This window comes from Hyla sarda, chromosome 1, assembly GCF_029499605.1.
Source record: "Hyla sarda isolate aHylSar1 chromosome 1, aHylSar1.hap1, whole genome shotgun sequence".
In the NCBI taxonomy this organism is placed as follows: Eukaryota; Metazoa; Chordata; class Amphibia; order Anura; family Hylidae; genus Hyla; species Hyla sarda.
The window spans coordinates 111,030,724-111,052,864 of record NC_079189.1 but is presented as its reverse complement, the minus strand read 5'-3'; the positions used below and the strand labels follow the sequence as shown (position 1 = coordinate 111,052,864).

General features: G+C 43.7%; 1 protein-coding gene and 1 long non-coding RNA gene across 3 annotated transcripts in view; one reads left to right on the top strand and one right to left on the bottom strand.

The window, feature by feature from the left end:
• LOC130357564 (cytochrome P450 3A24-like) overlaps positions 1 to 7,766 on the bottom strand; it is a 64,764-nt gene extending 56,998 nt beyond the window's left edge. The window contains exons 1-2 of one of the 2 annotated variants that reach the window (XM_056560269.1): positions 7,548 to 7,766; positions 4,928 to 5,021 (exon numbers count right to left, since the gene is read on the bottom strand). In XM_056560269.1, the coding sequence (XP_056416244.1) occupies positions 4,928 to 5,021; positions 7,548 to 7,618 (165 nt within the window). In that variant the 5' untranslated portion in view covers positions 7,619 to 7,766. Of the gene's footprint in view, positions 1 to 3,972; positions 4,122 to 4,927; positions 5,022 to 7,547 lie in introns of those variants that run through there. The other variant, XM_056560276.1, reaches the window with a different exon arrangement.
• The window catches only part of LOC130357655 (uncharacterized), a 129,426-nt gene that overhangs the window by 30,108 nt on the left and 77,177 nt on the right, over positions 1 to 22,141 (top strand). The window lies entirely within an intron of this gene.

The following is a 22,141-nucleotide window of genomic DNA, read 5'->3' as shown; positions in this document are numbered from 1 at the left end:
ATAAAAAAACTGGCTGTCGGCTTCAAGTCCCATAGGAAATCACAAATGTGGACACTGTTCTCACTGTCGTTTTTTTGTCCCCAGAAAAAACTATGATATCGGAGGTGTAAATATCAATGTCACAGATTTTATTTGCTGCCGCACCGACTTTGTGGTATATGTGGTAATTTGCCCATGCAAACAATTTTACATTGGCTCTACAATAAGACCTCTTAAAGTCAGATTTCGGGAACGCTTGAGTTCTGTTCACACTGGATATGGTTGTGCACGTTTAATTGAACATGTTAAACTGACTCATCAAGGAAGTGCAGAAGTCCTGAAATTCTTCGGAATTCAAAAAATTTAAGAAAACCCACCCGGGATTGATCGGCATAAAACACTCCTCCATTGTGAAGAAACAATTTTTTCCTAATTTTTGAGATATATATATATATATATATATATATATATATATATATAGCAAAGAAAAAAAAATGAAAATGTAGCCAGCACCTAAACCCAATACACGGGTGCACGCTGCTGTGGCAAGTACAAAACATGTAAAAAAAGAAAATGGCAGCAGCACACTTGGTCAGTTTTTTTTTCTTTGCTGTGCAATTTTGGGGGGAGTGGCTCCCTCTGTGGCCGTGCATCCCCTCCCCTATTTTCACAGGAGGTGGTTTGGATCGTTAGTGGATCCAACATGTCACCCAGCCTGAGGTAGGTGAGTGTTTAGGGACCCATCCGATAAGAGGCCACCTCCGCGTGGTGGATGGGGGACACGTTTTGATCAAAAAGTGCGCTAAGAGCCTCCATTTTGTTGACCAAGTGTGCTGCTGCCATTTTCTTTTTTTACATGTTTTGTACTTGCCACAGCAGCGTGCACCCGTGTATTGGGTTTAGGTGCTGGCTACATTTTCAGTTTTTTTTTTCTTTGCTGTGCAATTTTGGGGGGAGTGGCTCCCTCTGTAGCCGTGCATCCCCTCCCCTATTTTCACAGGAGGTGGTTTGGATCGTTAGTGGATCCAACATGTCACCCAGCCTGAGGTAGGTGAGTGTTTAGGGATCCATCCGATAAGAGGCCACCTCCGCGTGGTGGATGGGGGACACGTTTTGATCAAAAAGTGCGCTAAGAGCCTCCATTTTGTTGACCAAGTGTGCTGCTGCCATTTTCTTTATATATATATATATATATATATATATATATATATATATATATATATATATTCTTTGTGGATTATTTGAGATTTACCTGCATTATGATTTTTCTTTTCCTTTTTTTTTAACCACTATTTGTTACTAGATATATCTTTTGCTTGTCTCCTTATAACATTAGGCATAGCGTTATGCATGATTGTATGTTGTCGTATTCCCTATGCAAATAGGTTACGTCACCACCTGCTGGGTTAGAAAATCCTGCCCCTTCCTCCCAGCTGGTGTCCACAAGCCAGAGGAAGCGCTTCCTAGCGCGAAACTGGTCGCATGTCTTTCTCTCCTCCACGCCATGCACCTGTATTCTTCCAGATGTACATCTTGGAATAAAAACCTTCTATTGTCACGCAACATTGGTGGGTGAGTGCGATATTTTCATTTTTCTCCCTTCAGATCCCATTAACACTATATTTTGGTAGTTCAGACATTTGCGCACGCAACGATACCAAATATGTTTATTTAAAAAATTACGCTTTTTGGGGGTAAAATGGAAAAAAGGGACAATTTACATTTTTTATGTATTCCTTCCAGTACCTTCAGCTGCTGTATGTGCCACCGGAAGTGTTTTTCTTCTTGAATTTATTTTCTTTCTGACCACAGTGCTCTCTGCTGACACCTCTGTCCATATCAGGAACTATCCAGAGCAGGAGCAAATCCCCATAGCAAACCTCTCCTGCTCTGGACAGTTCCTGACATGGACAGAGGTGTCAGCAGAGAGCACTGTGTTCAGACAAAAGAAATTCAAAAAGAAAAGAGCTTAATCTGGAGCATATGTGGTGAGGGTGTGATGAGGGCAGATGGAATTACCCTAGGGGCAGACAGCATTAACCCCTTGTGTTCTTGATGCCAGGGCATGGTTTAACCTCTTTACCACCCGAAGGTATACCGCTGGATCCTGGGCTAGGCACGAGGGCAAATAATGACTTTGAAGCCAAGTTATGGAACAACAGTAACTTTACTGAGTTAGACAGGTGTAACAGTCTTAATAGTTTAGCCAGGCATAAGGAGGTGACCAGTGACTTCAGAGACTTTAGGGCTCGCTGGGACTTGTAGTGGACTTGGACAATTTGATGCTGACTTGACACAGATTAATCTTGACTGACTAGCATAGGCGTGCACAGCCTATTGGATTAGGGTGTGCACCCCAAAGCACAAACAGCGCCCATGTGTGGGTGTATGTGTGTGTATATATATATATATACACACACACATACACAAATACACTTTTGCTTGCATGCACACATACATAAACAGACCTGCACAATTTTCTCATCTCTGTGAATTGCACTCAGTAAACCAGCCCAGGTCAGGTGCTCTGTGCGAACAATATGTAGTATCATGCAAGCTTAAAACAATAAATCAGAACAATCTGTATTTGAATCTAAACTATCAGTAGGAGCCATTTGCCCCTTTAATATGTGACACATATGGGTCTGACTGAGGCTGAACGAATGAGTAAATGAAATTAATTTGCAGCATGAAGGAAGAAGAAATAAACTCTTAGTGTACAAAGAGGAAAAAAAATAAAATCTGAAAAAAATATATAAAATAAATAAACAATAGCTGTTATAATTAAAGCTGTTAAACTAAAACATTAGGGAGACTAACTAGAGAATCCATAGAAAGATGGTAGTGCTAGCGTACACTATCATAATAATTATAGAACCAATAAATTACACAATTTATTACAAATTGATGATTTAAAAATGAAAAAAATCCCTCTAGCAGATATTGGCTGCCATAAGCCGTTCTGGGAGAGTAGGATACCAAGAGTAATGCTGCTGGTATTGCGCAGTAACCACCTGGCCCTGCCTCACCCTTGCGTTGCCGTAACTCCGCCTCAGTGTGACATCACGGAAAGCGCCAAGCATGCTACAGGGGAGGTCTGGAGGAGGAGCATGTCCTTCCTAAACTGTGCGGCTATATCGCTTGCATAGTGTAGGAGGATTGGATCGGCAGGGAAACAAATGCAGGGGCGTTTGAAGGAATTAGGGACCCCAAGCAAAATAGCAGGTAGTACCCCCTGTACCCCAGGCGGTTAATCAGGCGGCCCCAGATTAACACCCCCCAGTAGGCAGGTAATACCCCCAGATTAACACCCTCCCCCAGTAGGAAGGCAGTACCCCCAGATTAACCCCCTCCCCCCAGTAGGCAGCTAGTACCCCTAGATTAGACCCCCCCTGCGTTGGTACCTCTGCTTCTGCAGTTGCCGGGAATTCAGGGCAGAACTTTCCCCAGTCCTCCAGATAAGGGCTTGCACAGCTACGCGTAACGCGCGGTAATGATGTTCGTGCATCTCACGCACTCAGCATACCTAGGGCCGGCGTCAGGACGTAGTAACGCCGGCCCTTGAATTCTGGGAGCATGTCGTGACGAGGCCGACTCGCTTAGCTGCACGGCACTTAACTGGGGGTGGGGACATCCTAAATTTCCGGCAACTACAGGTGAGCCGGGCACAAAAGTAGGATTAGTCTCTGCCTCCCGCTCCAGGCTCTTGCACTGCTGGCCTGGCCTGCCAAGAGGGCAAGCTGCCGAATCAGGATAGGGGCAGGAGGACGTCCCGACACAACAAGCACCAGCTCTGCTTGGGGCACCAAGCAATTGCTTGGTTTGCCTGTCCTGTAGCGACGGGCCGGAACAAATGCATGGCAAAGGCAGTGCAGCATGGAGGTGATAGAGCCTCAAGTTTGAGGCTTGATTAGAGTGTGCCCAGGCACACCCGGCACACCCCGTGCTCACGCCTATGCTGACTAGACAGACTTCACCCCAGTTGTAGCTTACCAGGTTTTGACGTTCACCTGTGTGGTAGTGGACTTTTGGATGCGTGGCTGCGTGGTAGGCTTCAGGCCTCCTCAGCACACCAGACACACTCTCTCAGGACTTCACCTTGCTGTTCCTCAGCACTAAAGAGAGTGAACTAGCTCCTCCCAGGGTTTATATGGGGGAGACTCTGGAGGGGTCCCATAGGTCTCCCTGTAGGTCACATGGTCACTGGTACCTTCCTTGGTTACAACACATAGCAACATTACTTAAAGGTATATAACAATATATGTACACTACAATACAGAACATAGGCACTGCTTAACTAGTTAGGGCACATAGGTGAAGGGGGGGGCAGGGGTCACTGAATGGAGTCTGTCTCAGAGGACAGAAAGGGTACAAGGGTTCAACTCCTGTACTGGGCCACCACACATACAGCAGCTTATAAGTACTGGAAGGGTTAAGATTTTTTAATTGAAGTAATTTACAAATATGTATAACTTTCTAGAACAAGTTGACCACCCCTTTAAAGTAATCCTAGCATCTCTTTTGAAAAACATAGGAGATTTATCAAAACCTGTGCAGATAAAAAGTTGCCCAGTTGCCCATAGCAACCAATCAACTGGCTTCTTTCATTTTTAACAAGGCCTCTACAAAATGAAAGAAGCAATCTGACTGGTTGCTATGGGTAACTCAGCAACTTTTCCTCTGCACAGGTTTTGATAAATCTCCCCCATTAGCTTTCTGAATGGAGATATGCAGGGTGACTAATGGCTATGGACAATGATATTCATCTGCATGAAGCAGCTGCACATGTCCAAGCTATGTATAGGAAGATAGAAAAAGAGAGAACATGCACAACGTTGTGCGGCACAATGTCATTCATTGTATCTTTATAATAAATAAAATATGTAACATGAAGATATATAAGGGATTAAAACAGATGATGGATTCAATTTGATGACGTTATACTCACATCTTTGTTTTCAAGAAAAGTTCCAATAAATGGTAGGGGCTTAGGGCCAGGTATTCCATATTTTTTGAAAACTCTGTATGGCCAGATCCCATAACTGTAAAGAAAAGAGGTAAACAAAGAAATATTTGAAAATATTTAAGCCACTAGCACTCAAGATTCCCTGGTGATTTCAACCGGCAACTCCAGTGCCAACTGCAATGATTGAACCACCGTCTCTTGGCACCGCACATCATATGAGAGTATGGAGCAGTAATTGTTCATTGATACCATCTCTCCTATCGTTGTGGGAACTTTTCCCATTGGTGCTGCAGCCGAACATAAAGAGAATAAAGTACATTTGATGAAATCCTATTCATGAAAGGGTTGTGTATTAGAGAATCTTTACAACTGTATTGTTAGAAGGAGGCTCCATAACCAGGGAAATAGAACCACACAGAATAATAATAATAATAATAATAATAATAGACTAGGAGCTGTGCCTCCTCTGCAGAGAGTGCTTTTTTAAGAGGTCAGCTGATTTCTAGAAATTATTTTAGGTGAAATGCCAAATATTTGGGAATTTTAAATGCTTGCAGAAACTGCTGGACAATTGTATACAAAATGTATCTAGATATACAGTTATGGCCTTAATGTGGACACCCCTGAAATTATTCTAGAAAATTAAGTATTTCTCACAGAAAAGGATTGCAGTAACACATGTTTTGCTATACACATGTTTGTGTGTATTGGAGCTAAACCAAAAAAGGGAGGAAAAAAAGCAAATTGGACATATTGTCACACCAAACTCCAAAAATGGTCTGGACAACATTATTGGCACCCTTTCAAAATTGTGGATAAATAAGATTGTTTCAAGCATGTGATGCTCCTTTAAATGCACCTGGGGAAGTAACAGGTGTGGGCAATATAAAAAAATCACACCTGAAAGCAGATAAAAAGGAGAGAAGTTCACTTAGTCTTTGCATTGTGTATCTGTGTGTGCCACACTAAACATTGACAACAGAAAGAGGAGAAGAGAACTATTTGAAGACTTGAGAACCAAAATTGTAGAAAAATATCAAACAATCTCAGGGTTACAAATCCATCTCTAGAGAACTAGATTTGCCTTTGTCCACAGTGTGCAACATTATCAAGAAGTTTGCAACCCATAGCACTGTGGCTAATCTCCCTGGGCATGGACAGAAGAGAAAAATTTATGAAAGGTGTCAACGCAGGATAGTCCGAATGGTGGATAAGCAGCCCCAAACAAGTTCCAAAGATATTCAAGCTGTCCTGCAGGCTCAAGGAGCATTAGTGTCAGCTCAAACTGTCGACATTTAAATGAAATGAAATGCTATGGCAGCAGACCCAGGAGGACCCCACTGCTGACACAGAAATAAAAAATCAAGACTACATTTTTGCCAAAATGAACTTGAGTAAGTCAAAATCCTTCTGGGAAAACATCTTGTGGACAGATGAGACCAAGGTAGAGCTTTTTGGTTAAGCACATCATTCTACTGTTTACCGAAAACAGAATGAGGCCTACAAAGAAAAGAACACAGTACCTACAGTGAAATATGGTGGAGGTTCAATGATGTTTTGGGGTTGTTTTACTTTGTGCAAGGCATCATGAAATCTGGGGATTACCAACAGATTTTGGGTCGCACTGTATAGTCCAGTGTCATAAAGCTGGGTTTGCGTCCGAGATCTTGGGTCTTCCAGCAGGACAATGACCCCAAACATATGTCAAAATGCACACAGAAGTGGATGGCAACAAAGTGCTGGAGAGTTCTAAAGCGGCCAGCAAGGAGTCCAGATCTAAATCCCATTGAACACCTGTGGAGAGATCTTAAAATTGATGTTGGGAAAAAGGCACCCTTCCCAATAAGAGAGACCTGGAGCAGTCTGCAAAGGAAGAGTGGTCCAACCTTCCGGCTGAGAGGTGTAAGAAGCTTATTGATGGTTATAGGAAATGACTGATTTCAGTTATTTTTTCCAAAGGATGTGAAACCAAATATTAAGTTAAGGGCACCAATAATTTTGTCCAGCCCAATTTTGGAGTTTGGTGTGACATCATGTCCAATTTGCTTTTTTCCTCCCTTTTTTGGTTTAGTTCCAATACACACAAAGGGAATAAACCTGTATAGTAAAACATGTGTTACTGCAATCCTTTTCTGTGAGAAATACTTTGTTTTCTTGAAAAATTTCAGGGGTGCCAACATTTACGGCCATGACTGTAAACAATGTAAAACTGAGTCAAAAGGTGTGTGAACCAAACAATCTCAACCTAAAAGTTAATAATGAATATGATGCCTATTTATAGTATGTTAGTATCTTGTTATAGTGCAGTAAGTCTTGCTAGTAAGAATGATTATATATCCACATTGTACCCCCTTATATATACTTTAATAACGTGAGTGGATAAATGATGATTATTTAACACAGCACTATTTGTAACATACTCTTTGTTTAGGTTAACTTCCCTACAGCTTCACTAGGGGACCTCAGCTGCCGGCAAAGGGAGTGTTTGTATATATACATGTTTTCCATGGATGAGGAGTGTAGACTACAATTCTTCCCTTATTATACAGCTGAAAGTACAAAGGCAAAAACCATTTTAGAAGAAGGGTGAGAGAAAGCTTACTAAGCCAGAAGTGCCAGCAGTATGATGAGCAGGATCCATGTTTCTTTGGAGAAGTCTGGGATGAGAAACATGCTTAATCTTTCTTAGATGTTGACTCTTCTGTTTCGTCTTCTTTTTCTTGATGGTTTTCTGCACTTCTGTCTTTCTGCACTCCGGCAGTTGTTTATATACTGTTCCCTTCCCTGTAGTGACGCTACTCTGGGGGGAGGGATCATAAAGCTGAGAACACTGCTGTCAAAATGCCAAGGACATATTTACATGTCAGCCACGGTACGCTTCCTCTTTTCTTACAGCAGAATAATAGAATAGACCACGGCACCACTTTTTTTTTTGCCAAAATGATGGAAAATCTACAGCTACACCAAACAGAAAACACATCATTTCGGCAGAACAAAATTGCCTTTATTAAGGGCATAATACAGAGTGACAATTGTGTTCATTTTATAATCCTCCATTTTGTTCCTTTTATAATAATTTTATAATCCTCCCCTATAAACAAATGTGCATCAACGGATTGTATCCCCAGGAAAAGGGATAAGTGTCTGATCAGGGGAGGACCGACCGCTGGAACCCCTGTATCTCTAAAATGGCCCAAAAACATCCTTGTGCATGGAGTGCTGTGTTGACATGTCCCCTTCATGCATTCTCACATAGAGAGATACGCCAGCGCTGTTCACTTGTATCTCCAACACTCCTATAGCGAATGCATGGTGCACGGGAGAGGGGGGGGAGCAGTCAACCACACTCTCTGTGCACACGGAGGTTTGAGAACCCTTCTGGAGATCCCAGTAGTCAGGCCCCCCTGCCATCATGCACTTACTGCATTCCCTCTCCACGAGCTTTCAAATGTTGGTGTTACCCTTTAATTTCTGTGCTGTGAGCTGCGGCACTTACCCTGTTTACAGAGGACTGCCATTTCGAAATGCTATGGTCACAAGGGGATGGATGTTTAGCTAGGAGATACTGTACGTTTCAAAAGTAACATCCACATGTATTTGACCATCACTACATTATAGTTTTATGTGGTGAATGTGAAAAAAAATTGTATTCATTAAACATAGGCCCAGATTTATCAGTTTGCCATAAACCTTACCTGTCTGGCTGTGCCCATAAGGGCACAGCCAATCACAGCTCAGCTAATATTTTACCAGAGTTCTCTAAGATATGAACACTGAGCTGTGATTGGTTGTTATGGACAGACAGTTTTGATTTCCGGCAGATTCATAAATCTGGGCAATAATAGTAGGTTAGTAAATCCACTTGATCAATTCCTAAAGTTTTGGTTCATTCTGGCCTTTCTTAGAGGTAATTTTACAATATTACAGAACATCTATTCTGTTGCAGTGTCCCGATACCAGCTTCCACCTGCTGTTGTATAAAGTTGTTGTGTGGCCGAGGAATCTCTCTGCAAAGGTCTGAAACTTTGCTGAGTATTGTGAATCTAGCATGTATAACCTGTCATATCTGTCACACTGCCCTAGTCAAAGAATTGTGAGCATCCAGTCAGAATGAGTCCTGCTAGGCCATGTGAGGAGAGGAGATTTAGGCAAAGTTAGTTGTGGTGTTCACGGCCCCCTGTGGTGTTTCAAGAGGTTTACAGAAGACTGTCTCCAGTCCATGCTGAAAGGGCATCTGTCTCTACATTACTGTTCCTATTTTGAAAGGGAGAATTATTTAGCCAGAAAAAGGAAAAAGCTGAGCTAGTACACTTCTGCCATCACTAAACTCTTTGTGGGTTTATAGCCAGAGTTAGTGTTTTGTGGCTTACAGATCACAATCATCTTTATCTTACATCCTGCAATTGGGAATTGTAATACCAGTAACCAAGAGCACATGTATGTGAAGTTAATTCACCACAGTCAGCCAAGCTGTGTAGGCCTTCCTCAGTCAATATATAATCTTATTGGACTGCATGCATCCTCAATAGCAACAAGAGTGCTTAAAGTGCTTAGACTTAGCTGTCAGTATCACTGCTTTTAACCTCTAGAGGACACAGGGAGTTAATAAATGCTCTGGTTGCCAGGTATGTAGTGCATTAGGGCGTACATTTACTACACCATGCAGTCAGTATACACAATCTATGAAGAGAGTGCAGGAGCTGCACTTGCTTGATAAACAGCTGACAGCTGCTCATGCTGATGCCCGCCATTAACCCATCAGATGCCAAAATAAATACTGATCATGGCATCGAATGTAGTTGTGTGGCTCATCGGACCACGCGCAGAGCATGGTCAGGGGTCTGATGAGGGAAAATGGTGGTTGGGGGTCTCCTGACCTGTTCCGTGCTGCTCTTCCAGGATCCAGTTGTAAAGTCTGCCATGCGTGTCCCGGGCGTTGCTATTGGTAACGCTCCGGCCATTCAGTCCGGCCATGAGCGCACCCCCTTCCCTACCTATGGTGGCTCCGGGACTCGCTTTGCCAAACACGCCCACATACGAGTCCCCTACCTCTCTCTCCCTAGCCCTTCTCATCCTGATCTTCACCGGCTCCCCTTAGGGCGCACGCACGCCGCGACTTCTTGATTTAAAGGGCCAGTATGCCCATAATTCGTCTGCTGCAGGACGGACCTTAGTCCGGCACCTACTTATTATGTGCTAGTGCCTTAGAAATCTTTGCGCTAGTGCCTTAGAGAAAATGTTATGTAGTTTGTGCCTTATTTGTGTTCCTGACTTCCTGCTTGTGACCTGACCTTGATCCTTAGCTGCCTGTCTCCTGACCTTGTGCCTGTGACCAGACTACACTCCTTTGCCGCCTGTCTCCTGACCTTGTGCTTGTGACCTGTCTATGCTTCTTTGCTGCCTGCCTCCTGACCTGTGCTTTATCTGACTACCCCTCATCATCTGTGCCAAGTTTCATCTGGGCAACCTGTGTGAACGGATCGTGCCAGGGGTAGTGACCTGGGTGCCACTTGCCGCAGCAAGTCCATCCCGCTTTGTGGCGGGCTCTGGTGAAAACCAGCGGCACCTTAGACTCCACTCCTGGTTCGGTTCAGTCTTTGTTCACACAGGACAGCAGATCCACTACTCAGCTGTTTTGGTAAGGCAGTTACAGAAAGATCCGGCCATGGATCCTGCCCAGGTACCTCTGCCGAGTGTTGCAGACCTCTCTACTATTGTGGCCCGTCAGTCAGCACAGATTGAACAGCAAGCGCAGCAGATATCTCAGCTTTCTGCACTTGTGCAGCAACTCCTAGCTACACATCAGCCTCAACCCCTGCAGGCAGAACCGTCCGCACACCTCCTCCAGTTACTCCTGCTGCCTCCAAAATTCATCTGTGCCTACCTGCTAAGTATGATGGTGACCCAAAGTTATGCAGGGGCTTCGTAACTCAATGTTCTATGCACCTTGAACTACTAGTGGACCAATTTCCTACAGAGCATGCAAAAGTGGCATTAATCATCAGTCTTCTTTCCATGAAAGCTTTGGCCTGGGCTACCTTGCAGTGGGACCGCAATGACCCATTGTCTTCTAATCTCTGGACTTTCCTAGCTGAATTCCAAAACATGTTTGAGGAACCAGCTAGGGCTTCTTTGGCAGAAACTGCCAAGGAAACTCTTCTGTGGGGGAATACGCGGTACAATTCCGCATCTTAGCCTCTGAACAGGCCTGGAACGAGTCATTGTGCGCTACTTTTAAAAAGGGACTGAAGATCTTCCATCCTCTCTGACAGATCTCATCAATTTGGCCACTCGTATTGATGTGCAGTTCTCTGGGAGACAGGAGAAACTACTGCAAGAGATGGAACCTCTCCGGACATAGCATTACCCCCGTTTGGCTCCCGTATTGCAACGTCCTCCACAACCATCTCAAACTCCTTCTGCTGAGGAGACCATGCAGGTGGACCGCATTAGACTTTCTTCTCAAGAAAGGACCCATAGCCGCAACTATAACTTGTGCCTTTATAGTGCCAGCCCTGAACACTTCCTTAAAGAGTGTACTCTTCGTCCACATCGGCCGGGAAATGCTCACACCTAGGGCACGTAGGAGAGGCGTCCCTGGGTAAGAACAGCACCTCTCCACGTTTGAGCATGCCAGTTCAAATTCATATTCCTACGAAGTCCTCGTTCTTCGCCTCAGCCTTCCTGGACTCTAGTTCCGCATGTAACTTTATTAATGCCACCCTGGTCCAAAAACATTGTTTACCTGTGTCTCGGCTAGTTAAGCTGCTGTATATCTCTTCAGTTAATGGAGAGCACCTGAAGTGTACGGTCCTTTTCCGCACTGAACCTCTCCACATGCAAGTAGGAGTGACAAGGAAAAGATACAGTTCCTTTAACTTCCTCATTGTACTTCTGAACTTCTTCCAGGACTTCCTTGGCCTCAGCGTCATTCTCCGCAATAAGGCTGGGTCCACACTACGTTTTGTCCCATACGGGAGCGCATACGGCAGGGGGGAGCTAAAACCTCGCGCTCCCGTATGTGACCGTATGCGCTCCCGTATGCCATTCATTTCAATGAGCCGACCGGAGTGAAACGTTCGGTCCGGTCGGCTCATTTTTGCGCCGTATGCGCTTTTACAACCGGACCTAAAACCGTGGTTGACCGCATACGGTCACATACGGGAGCGCGAGCTTTTAGCTCGCCCCTGCCGTATGCGCTCCCGTATGGGACAAAACGTAGTGTGGACCCAGCCTTAGATTGGAGCACTGGAGAAATTTCTGGTTGGGGAACTTTTTGTCAAGGTCACTGTCTGGAGTCACCTCTATCCAGGACTAATCCAATTCCTCTCATTAAATTTAACACACCATTCCCATATCGAGACTTTGCTGACGTATTCTGCAAGAAACAAGCAGAGTCTCTTCCTCCATATCGCCCTTATGATTGTCCCATTGACCTCCAACCTGGCACAACCCCTCCTCGGGGAAGAATTTATCCATTATCTGTACCTGAGGCCCAAGCTATGGAAAAATATATTCAGGAAAACCTACTAAAAGATTCATCCAGAAATCAACCTCTCCAGCTGTGGCTGGATTTTTCTTTGTAGGAAAGAAGGATGGATCTCTTCGTTCTTGCATTGATTATCGAGGTCTTAATAAAATCACAATCAAAAACCGCTACCTTTTGCCCTTGATTTCTGAACTGTTTGACCGCTTACGTAGAGCCAGATTCTTCACTAAACTGGATCTGCGAGGGGCATACAATTTAATTTGCATTCAAGAAGGCGATGAATGGAAAACGGCTTTTAACACCCGAGATGGCCATTTTGAGTACCTAGTTATGCCTTTTGGACTCTGTAATGCTCCTGCAGTCTTCCAAGATTTTGTAAACGCCATTTTCCGTGATCTATTGTATACCTGCATGGTTGTATATCTGGATGATATTCTGGTTTTCTCTCTTAATTTGAGACTTCATAGTGTTCATGTTCGCCAAGTCCTGCAATGCCTCTTTGAAAGAAAAAAAAGTCTTCCTTTTCTGGGTTATACAGTCATGACCGTAAATGTTGGTACCCCTGAAATTTTTCAAGAAAATGAAGTTTTTCTCAAAGAAAAGGATTGCAGTAACACATGTTTTGCTATACACATGTTTATTCCCTTTGTGTGTATTGGAACTAAACCAAAAAAAGGGAGGAAAAAAAGCAAATTGGACATAATGTCACACCAAACTCCACAAATGGTCTGGACAAAATTATTGGCACCCTTAACTTAATATTTGGTTGCACACCCTTTGGAAAAAAAGAACTGAAATCAGTCACTTTCTATAACCATCAATAAGCTTCTTATACCTCTCAGCCAGAATGTTGGACCACTCTTCCTTTGCAAACTGCTCCAGGTCTCTGTTCCTGGACGGCCTTTTCCCTACAGCAATTTTAATATGTCTCTACAGGTGTTCAATGGGGTTTAGATCTGGACTCATTGCTGGCCACTTCAGAACTCTCCAGCGCTTTGTTGCCATACATTTCAGGGTGCTTTTTGATGTATGTTTGGGGTCCTTGTCCTGCTGGAAGACCCAAGATCTAGGATGCAAAACAACCCCAAAACATAACTGAACCTCCACCATATTTCACTGTAGGTACGGTGTTCTTTTCTTTGTAGGCCTCATTCCATTTTCAATAAACAGTAGAATCATGTGCTTTACCTAAAAGCTCTATCTTGGTCTCATCTGTCCACAAGACGTTTTCCCAGAAAGTTTTTGGCTTATTCAAGTTCCTCTTAGCAAAATGTAGTCTTGCTTTTTTATGCCTCTGTGTCAGCAATGGGGTCCTCCTGGGTCTCCTGTCATAGCGTTTAATTTCATTTAACCCCTTAATGACGCATGACCTAAATGTACATCCTGGTGAGGTGGTACTTAACGCACCAGGACGTACATTTACGTCCTATGCATAACCACGAGCATCGGAGTGATGCTCGCGTCATGCGTGGCAGGTCCCGGCTGCTGATCGCTGCCAGGGACCCGCCCGTAATGGCGGACATCCGCGATCCCGCGTCTTCTGCCTTCCCGCAGACCAGAACAGTAGATGACCGATAATGCTGATCAGTGCTATGTCCTATACATAGCACTGAACAGAATTAGCAATCGAGTGATTGCTATAAATAGTCCCCTATGGGGACTATTAAAGTGTATAAATAAAAGTAAAAAGTAAAAAAAATTTGAAAAACACCCTCCCCCAATAAAAATGTAAATGGTCCCATTTTACCTATTTCACCCCCAAAAAGTGTTAAAAATATATTTTATATACATATTTGGTATCACCGCATGCGTAAATATCTGAACTATCAAAATAAAATGTTAATGATACTGTACGGTGAACAGCGTGAACATAAAAATAAAAAAAAAGTCCAAAATAGCTGCTTTTTTTTTATAACATTTTATTCCCCAAAAAATTTATAAAAAATGGATTAAAAGTTCTATATAAGCAAATATGGTATCAATAAAATGTACAGATTACGATGCAAAAAATGTGCCCTCATACAGCCGCTTATATGGAAAAATTTTAAAGTTATAACTCTTCAAAATAGGGGGATTTTAAACGTACTAATTTGGGTAAAAAGTTTGCGATTTTTTTAAAGCGCAACAGTAATAGAAAAGTACATTATCATGGGTATCATTTTAATCATATTGACCGAAAGAATAAAGAACACATGTAATTTTCACCGTAAATTGTATGGCGTGAAAACAAAACCTTCCAAAATTAGCAAAATTGCAGTTTTCTTTTTAATTTCACCACACAAATAGTATTTTTTTGGTTGCGCCATACATTTAATGGTAAAGTGAGTGATGGCATTACAACGGACAACTGGTCGCGCAAAAAACAAGCCCTCATACTAGTCTGTGGATGAAAATATAAAAGAGTTATGATTTTTTGAAGGCGAGGAGGAGAAAACTAAAAACGTAAAAATGTAATTGTCTGCGTCCTTAAGGGGTTAAAAGGGGTACTCCGGTGGAAAACTTTTTTTTTTTTTTTTTTTTAAATCCACTGGTGCCAGAAAGTTAAACAGATTTGTAAATTACTTCTATAAAAAATCTTAATCCTTCCAGTACGTATTAGGTGCTGAACACTACAGAGGAAATGATTTTCTTTTTGTAACACAGTGCTCTCTGACATCTCTGTCCATTTTAGGAACTGTCCAGAGCAGCATATGTTTGCTGTGGGGATTTTCTCCTACTCTGGACAGTTCTTAAAATGGACAGAGATGTCAGCAGAGAGCACTGTGCTCGTGATGTTAGCAGAGAGCTCTGTGTTCTAAAAAGAAAAGAATTTCCTTTGTAGTATTCAGCAGCTAATAACTACTGGAAGAATTAAGATTTTTTAATAGAAGTCATTTACAAATTTGTTTAACTTTCTGGCACCAGTTGATTTAAAAAAAAAAGTTTTCCGCTGGAGTACCCCTTTAAATGTCGACGGGTAGTTTGTGCTGACACTGATGCTCCCTAAGCCTGCAGAACAGCTTGAATATCTTTGGAACTTGTTTGGGGCTGCTTATCCACCATCCGGACTATTCTGCATTGACACCTTTTCATCAATTTTTCTCTTCCGTCCACGCCCAGGGAGATTATCTAGCGTGCGATGGGTTGCAAACTTCTTGATAATATTGCGCACTCTGGACAAAGGCAAATCTAGATCTCTGGAGATGGACTTGTAACCTTGAGATTGTTGATATTTTTCCACAATTTTTGTTCTCAAGTCCTAAGACAGTTCTCTTCTCCTCTTTCTGTTGTCCATGCTTAGTGTGACACACAGATACACAATGCAAAAGACTAAGTTAACCGTTCTCCTTTTTATCTGCTTTCAGGTGTGATTTTTATATTACCCACAACTGTTACTTGCCCCAGGTGAATTTAAAGGAGCATCACATGCTTGAAATCTTAATTTTTCACAATTTTGAAAGGGTGCCAATAATTTTGTCCAGACCATTTTTGGAGTTTGGTGTGACATTATTTTGGTTTAGTTCCAATACACACACAGGAAATAAACATGTGTATAGCAAAACATGTGTTACTGCAATCCTTTTCTGTGAGAAATACTTAATTTTCTTGAAAAATTTCAGGGGTGCCAACATTTACAGCCATAACTGTATAGTCTCCCATCTTGGACTTCAGATGGATCCTACCAAGCTTTCTGCCATTTTGGACTGGCCACGTCCTTCTCGTTTGCGTGCAATTCAAAGTTTTCGGGGTTTGCCAACTACTATCGGCAATTCATTCCCCATTTTTCTTCTTTGGTGGCCTCAATTGTAGTTCTTACCAAAAAGAACAGCAACTGCAAAAATTGGTCTCTTGAGGCCGAAGAGGTTTTCTCTCAACTAAAATCTGCCACAACGCCTGAATCCCCGTCAAGCAAGATGGTCGCTCTTCTTCTCTTGATTCAATTTCAACATTTATTTTCGTCCAGCTGAGAAAAAAATATTAGAGCTAATGCTCTTTCTCGATCCTCCGATATTGTTGGTCAGGATTTCACTCCTCGTCATATTATTCCTTCTGAGTGCTTTATTACTGCGGCCCCAGCTTCTCTTTTTCAAGTCCCACCTGGGAGGACATTTGTACCTCCCCATCTGAGAAATCGTGTCCTCAGTTGGGGACACTCCTCACTGCTGGCTGGTCACTCTGCAATAAGAAGTCTTTGCAGATAATCTCCCGAGTTTACTGGTGGCCACATCTCAAACGAGATATCACTGACTTCACTAGCTCTTGTACTACCTGTGCTAGTGACAAGACTCCATGGTTGAAACCTGCAGGACTCTTACAATCCTTACCCATTCCACATGCCCCATGGACTCATATAGTCATGGATTTCATCACCGATCTTCCTCCTTCCTATAACAATTTAGTCATTTGGGTGGTCGTTGATCGTTTTTCCAAGTCGGCACATTTTATTGCATTGCCCGGTCTTCCTTCTGCGCCTCAGTTGGCCAAACATTTTATTCAAACAATCTTTCGTGTACATGGTCTTCCTTCCCACATAGTCTCGGATCGGGGAGTACAATTTGTTTCCAAATTCTGGCGTGCCCTCTGTTCTTGTTTAAAAATGAATCTAGACTTTTCTTGCGTCTACCATCCACAATGCAATGGACAAGTGGAGAGAGTTAACAAAATCCTCGAAGGCTACCTGCGACATTTTGTCTCGGCCCAGCAGGACAATTGGGTTGATCTTCTACCTTGGGCAGAATTTTCTTATAATCCCAGAGACTCTGAATCCACAAAGAATTCTCCCTTTTTTTTTTATCATCTACGGTCTTCATTCTCGCCCACCTCTTCCCCTACCTTATTCCTCTGGAGTGCCGGCCGTAGAGGCTTTATTTAGAGATTTTGAATCCCTCTGGCAGGAGACTAGACGTTCCTTGTTTTCTGCTTCCTCCCAAATGAAGTCTCAAGTGGACAAGAGGAGAAGACCTCCTCCATCTTTTTCTCCTGGTGACAAGGTCTGGCTCTCCTCCAAGTATATTTGTTTTCAAATTTCCAGTTACAAGTTGGGTCCTACTTTCCTGGTCCGTTTGAAGTTCTTAAAAAGATCAACCCATGTTTCTTACTAATTATGTCTGCCCTCCTCTCTTCGCATTCCTAATTTCTTCTAATTTTTTCTGCTCAAGCTTCTGGTCATTAATCAGTTTTCTCAAAAAGTCATTGCTCCCACTCCTTTCTCTGGTTCTTCAGATATTTTCATGGGGGAAAGAAATTCTTGCCATGAAAACTGTGAGAGGACTGGAAAGGGTTTGGTCCTGAAGAAAGGTCCTGGGAACCCGAGGAGAATATTGTGGATTACAGCTTGATTCGAGATTTTCTTAGACCCAAAAAGAGGGGGAGACCCAAGGGGGGGTATTGTTAAGGGCAGCGCGCTGGCCATTCATTCTGGCCGTGAGCGCTCCCTGGTGGATGCAATCCCGGGATGTTCCTGCACACGTGTCCCGGGCGTTGCTATTGGTAACGCTCCGACCTATCAGTCCGGCCGTGAGCTACTGAGGCTCCGGGACTCGCTTTACGGGAAGCGCCCACATATGAGTCCCGGGCATCCCCTTACCTCTCTCCCCGCCCCTTCTTGTCCTGCTCTTTGCCGGCGCATGCATCCCCTCCCTTTTGGACACGCATGCGCAGGCACTTCTTTATTTGGAGGGCCAGTACGCCCATTATTGGTCTGCTGCAGGGCAGACCTTATATTAGTCCGGCACCTCCCTATTATGCTGCTGGATCTTTGTGCTAGTGCCTTAAAGAAAGCGTTACGTAGTTTGTGCCTTATTTGTGTTCCTCACCTCCTGCTTGTGATCTGACCTTGCTCCTTTGCCGCCTGCCTCCTGACCTTTTGCTTGTGACCTGTCTACGCTTCTTTGCTGCCTGCCTCGTCTGACTACGCCTCATCATCAAGTTTTGTCTGGGCAACCTACGCCTCATCATCAAGTTTTGTTTGGGCAACCTGTGTGAACGGATAGTGCCAGGGGTAGTGACCTGGGTGCCGCCTGCCGCAGAAAGTCCATCCTGCTTTGCGGCGGGCTCTGGTGAAAACCAGTGGCACCTTAAACTCCGCTCCCAGGTACAGTCTTTGTTCACACAGGACAGCAGATCCACTATTCAGCCGTTACGGTAAGGCCGTTATACACAGTTTTCTTCATTACATCATGGCTTAGCGTTAGCCCCAAAAACAGCAGCGCTAACCCTTCAATGTGTATAGTAATGAGAAAAGCGATCCAGCACTTGCAGGACTAGGATTAGGTGTAATGAGCTGGAGGGGTGGCACTGAGATCTTGGAATAATGTGGATCTAAGCGGTGCTACATCATGTAGAACAAAAGCTGCATGTCAAAGAACAAGAGGAAGACTGCAGTCACCATCCACGATTCTTTATTCAGGCTCGTGCAGGCATTTGGTGGAAGAGGAAGGGTCACGCCGGGAGTTTTTTCGCAGGAATGCGCTTGAAGAAGCGCGAGACTGCCTAAAACAACTTGTCCTGGCATGCCCCTGCCTCCTCCGCCGAGTGCCTGATCAAGACTGAATAAAGAATTGTGGCTGGTGAGTGCAGTCTTCCTCTTGTTCTTTGACATGCCGCTAACCCTTCAATTATTACCCTGGTACCCACAGTCACAAGGTAACTATGAAAATCCTGGAGAGAAGGGCTAATAACAATTGTCCTCATCCACCATGGTGACATCAGGCTGTTGCTGCTTGGTTGGTATCTGGCTGAGAATGATAATATGGGGAACCCCACATGTTTTTTCTTATTTATTTATGAAAATAAACCTGTGGAGTTCCCTGTATTTTCATTCTCAGCTAGATACCAACCAAGAAGCAAAAGCCTGACGTTACCAGGGTAGGCGAGGACCTTTGTTTTTGGCTCTCTCCAGTCTAAGTAACGCCAGCCTTTTGCTACCTATGCTCAGGAACACCAGCTAGGAACAGGGGACCCCCATCAGTATAGGGATGGGTGTCCCGGATCCTGTACAGTGTAAGGGTCACGGCAGGTGGTGGATCCTCCAGGCCTGTGTGGATGATGACATGAGCCGTGCCAGGGAGCGGAGTCTAAGGTGCCGACTCATCCTCCCAGGAAGCATTGTACAGAAGGATAAGACAAGACTTGGTCAGGATAGCTGTAGGTCAGGGCAGGCGGCACAGTAGCAGGGTCAGGTCACGGAACAAGGATCAGGTACACGGATACTCAGGAACACATGAAACACAGTAGCTTTCTCTCAGGCATTAGGGCAACAAAGATCTGGCACAGGGCAGGAGGAGGTGCACACACTTATAGGGAAGGAACAGGTGAAGCCACTAATTAGGGCGTACCGGCCCTTTAAATCACAGAGCTCCGATGTGCGCCCTAGCAGGTGGGGGTGCACGCGCTGGGACTGAGAACACGGAAGACTAGGGAGTTGAGTCACAGGCTAGAATTCGCATGTGGGCGCGTACATATCCCAGCCCCTCCGGCAGTGGGGACCCGAGAGGAGAGCACTCACGGCCAGCGTGTCTGGCCAGAGCGCTGACGTTACATATAGTATACCATTGGTGTGCTATTACACTCTGTGGGCCAGAGTGGTTTCCTGTAGACAGTTAAAAACTGCCGCAGGGTACAAAATTTGCCGTTTCCACACATCTGAAAAAATGTAAAACAAAAAGAAAAACAAAACAGGTAAAAAGCAGTTGAAGTTTTTCTGGCTTTGCCCAAGTAAAAACCTAGCCTTAGCTATTCCCCTCATACTGCCCCTTACTTCTTTTTAAGTTGAAGACATTTAAGGGTAATCAAGACTGTAAAGTGAAGCTGCACTGTTGAGCACTATTTATACACTGAAAATGGAGTGACAAATAAAAACTAGGGTGGAGTTAACCATTAATTATATGTATCTTATTACAAGTCAGGGCTAAAAAGCATCATGTATTCATAAGAAAGGCAGGGCTGCTTTACAAATTATACAATGGGTGTAAAATTAGGTTTTCATAAAGGAGGTGTAAATAGTCTTTACTAGTAACCAAAGAACAACTTAACAGAGCAGTGTGACCAATAAGCAAGTATAATTTGAAGGGAATGTCTCTACAACTGTTCCCTAGTCCACATATGTTATAAATAGAGATGAGCGAATTTACAGTAAATTCGATTCGTCACGAACTTCTCGGCTCGGCAGTTGATGACTTATCCTGCATAAATTAGTTCAGCTTTCAGGTGCTCCCGTGGGCTGGAAAAGGTGGATACAGTCCTAGGTGACTCTTTCCTAGGACTGTATCCACCTTTTCCAGCCCACCGGAGCACCTGAAAGCTGAACTAATTTATGCAGGATAAGTCATCAACTGCCGAGCCGAGAAGTTCGTGACGAATCGAATTTACTGTAAGTTCGCTCATCTCTAGTTATAAACCGTGTTAAAAGTGTCATATATTTTGTATTGTTAGATAGTACTAGTTAGAAGAGGTATGTCTATCAAGTTCAACCAAGAGTATGTGTACATTTCTGCTCAAAAGAACATTTGGGAGATCAGTGACTGAAGTCATTTGAATTAATCACAAAAGGTTTTCAATGGGGTTGATTCTTCCACAACAGACCCAGCAAACTTTGAGTACATGGTAAACAATTCTACTAGAACAGGAAAAGGATCGTCCTTAACTTGTTGCCACAAAGTTGGAATTATACAATTCAAATGTCCTTGTATGCTTTACGATTAATATTACCCTGAAATGGAAGAACTAAATCCCTGGAAACAACTCCAAAACTTTTACTCCTTCTCTACCAAGTTTTACAGACAGCACTATGTGGGAGATTTATCAAAACTTGTGTAGAGGAGAGTGGTGCAGTTGCCCATGGCAACCAATCAGATTGCTTCTTTCATTTTGAAAGAGACCGCAAAAAATAAAACATGCATACTGATTGGTTGCCATGGGCAACTGGACCACTCTTCCCTCTACACAGGTTTTGATTAATGCCCCCCTATGAGTTTTGGTGAGTAGCATCTCTGGGGATTTACCAAACCCAGATTCAGCCATTAGCTAGATAGTGGAACATGATTGAGTAGCATTTTCACTGCTCCAGATTTGGGAGAGGTGGTCATATAGGGGGAGATTTATCAAAACCTGTGCAGGGGAAGAGTGGTGCAGTTGCCCATAGCAACCAATCAGATTGCTTCTTTCATTTTCCACAGGCCTCTAAAGAGGCCTGTGGAAAATGAAAGAAGCAATCTGATTGGTTGCTATGGGCAACTGCACCACTCTTCCTCTGCACAGGTTTTGATAAATCTCCCCCATAGTGTATATGTAAGGGAGGTAGGATGGCTTGGATTTGCTGCAGGGTAGAGGCAGGGCCACATAACCTTCTGGAACACAAGATGGTGATTCCAGCTTCAGCAGGGTGCTGCAAAGGAGCACAACCAAACTCTATTTGCATATTTCTTTGATCTTTGCTGGGAATGTCAAACCATTAACAACAAGCAGGTTCTTCCTGGATGGGAGGCACACCCTTGAACTTTGTTGACTCAGTACAGTTGTCCTGGCTTACCTCTTGGCACAAATGCCAAATCTGCTGTAATGAATAGTATACCTGTAACAGTCTCTCAGTCACAGCAGAGCAGAAGGAGTGCCCACTCGGCCTTCAGCTTATGGGCATTCTGGGTTTTTTTTGTGGAACTTTGTCCTGCCTTGCTACATGTAGAAATGGAATGTCTTTATAGGGCCTTGCTGCGTTTCTTCACACATGA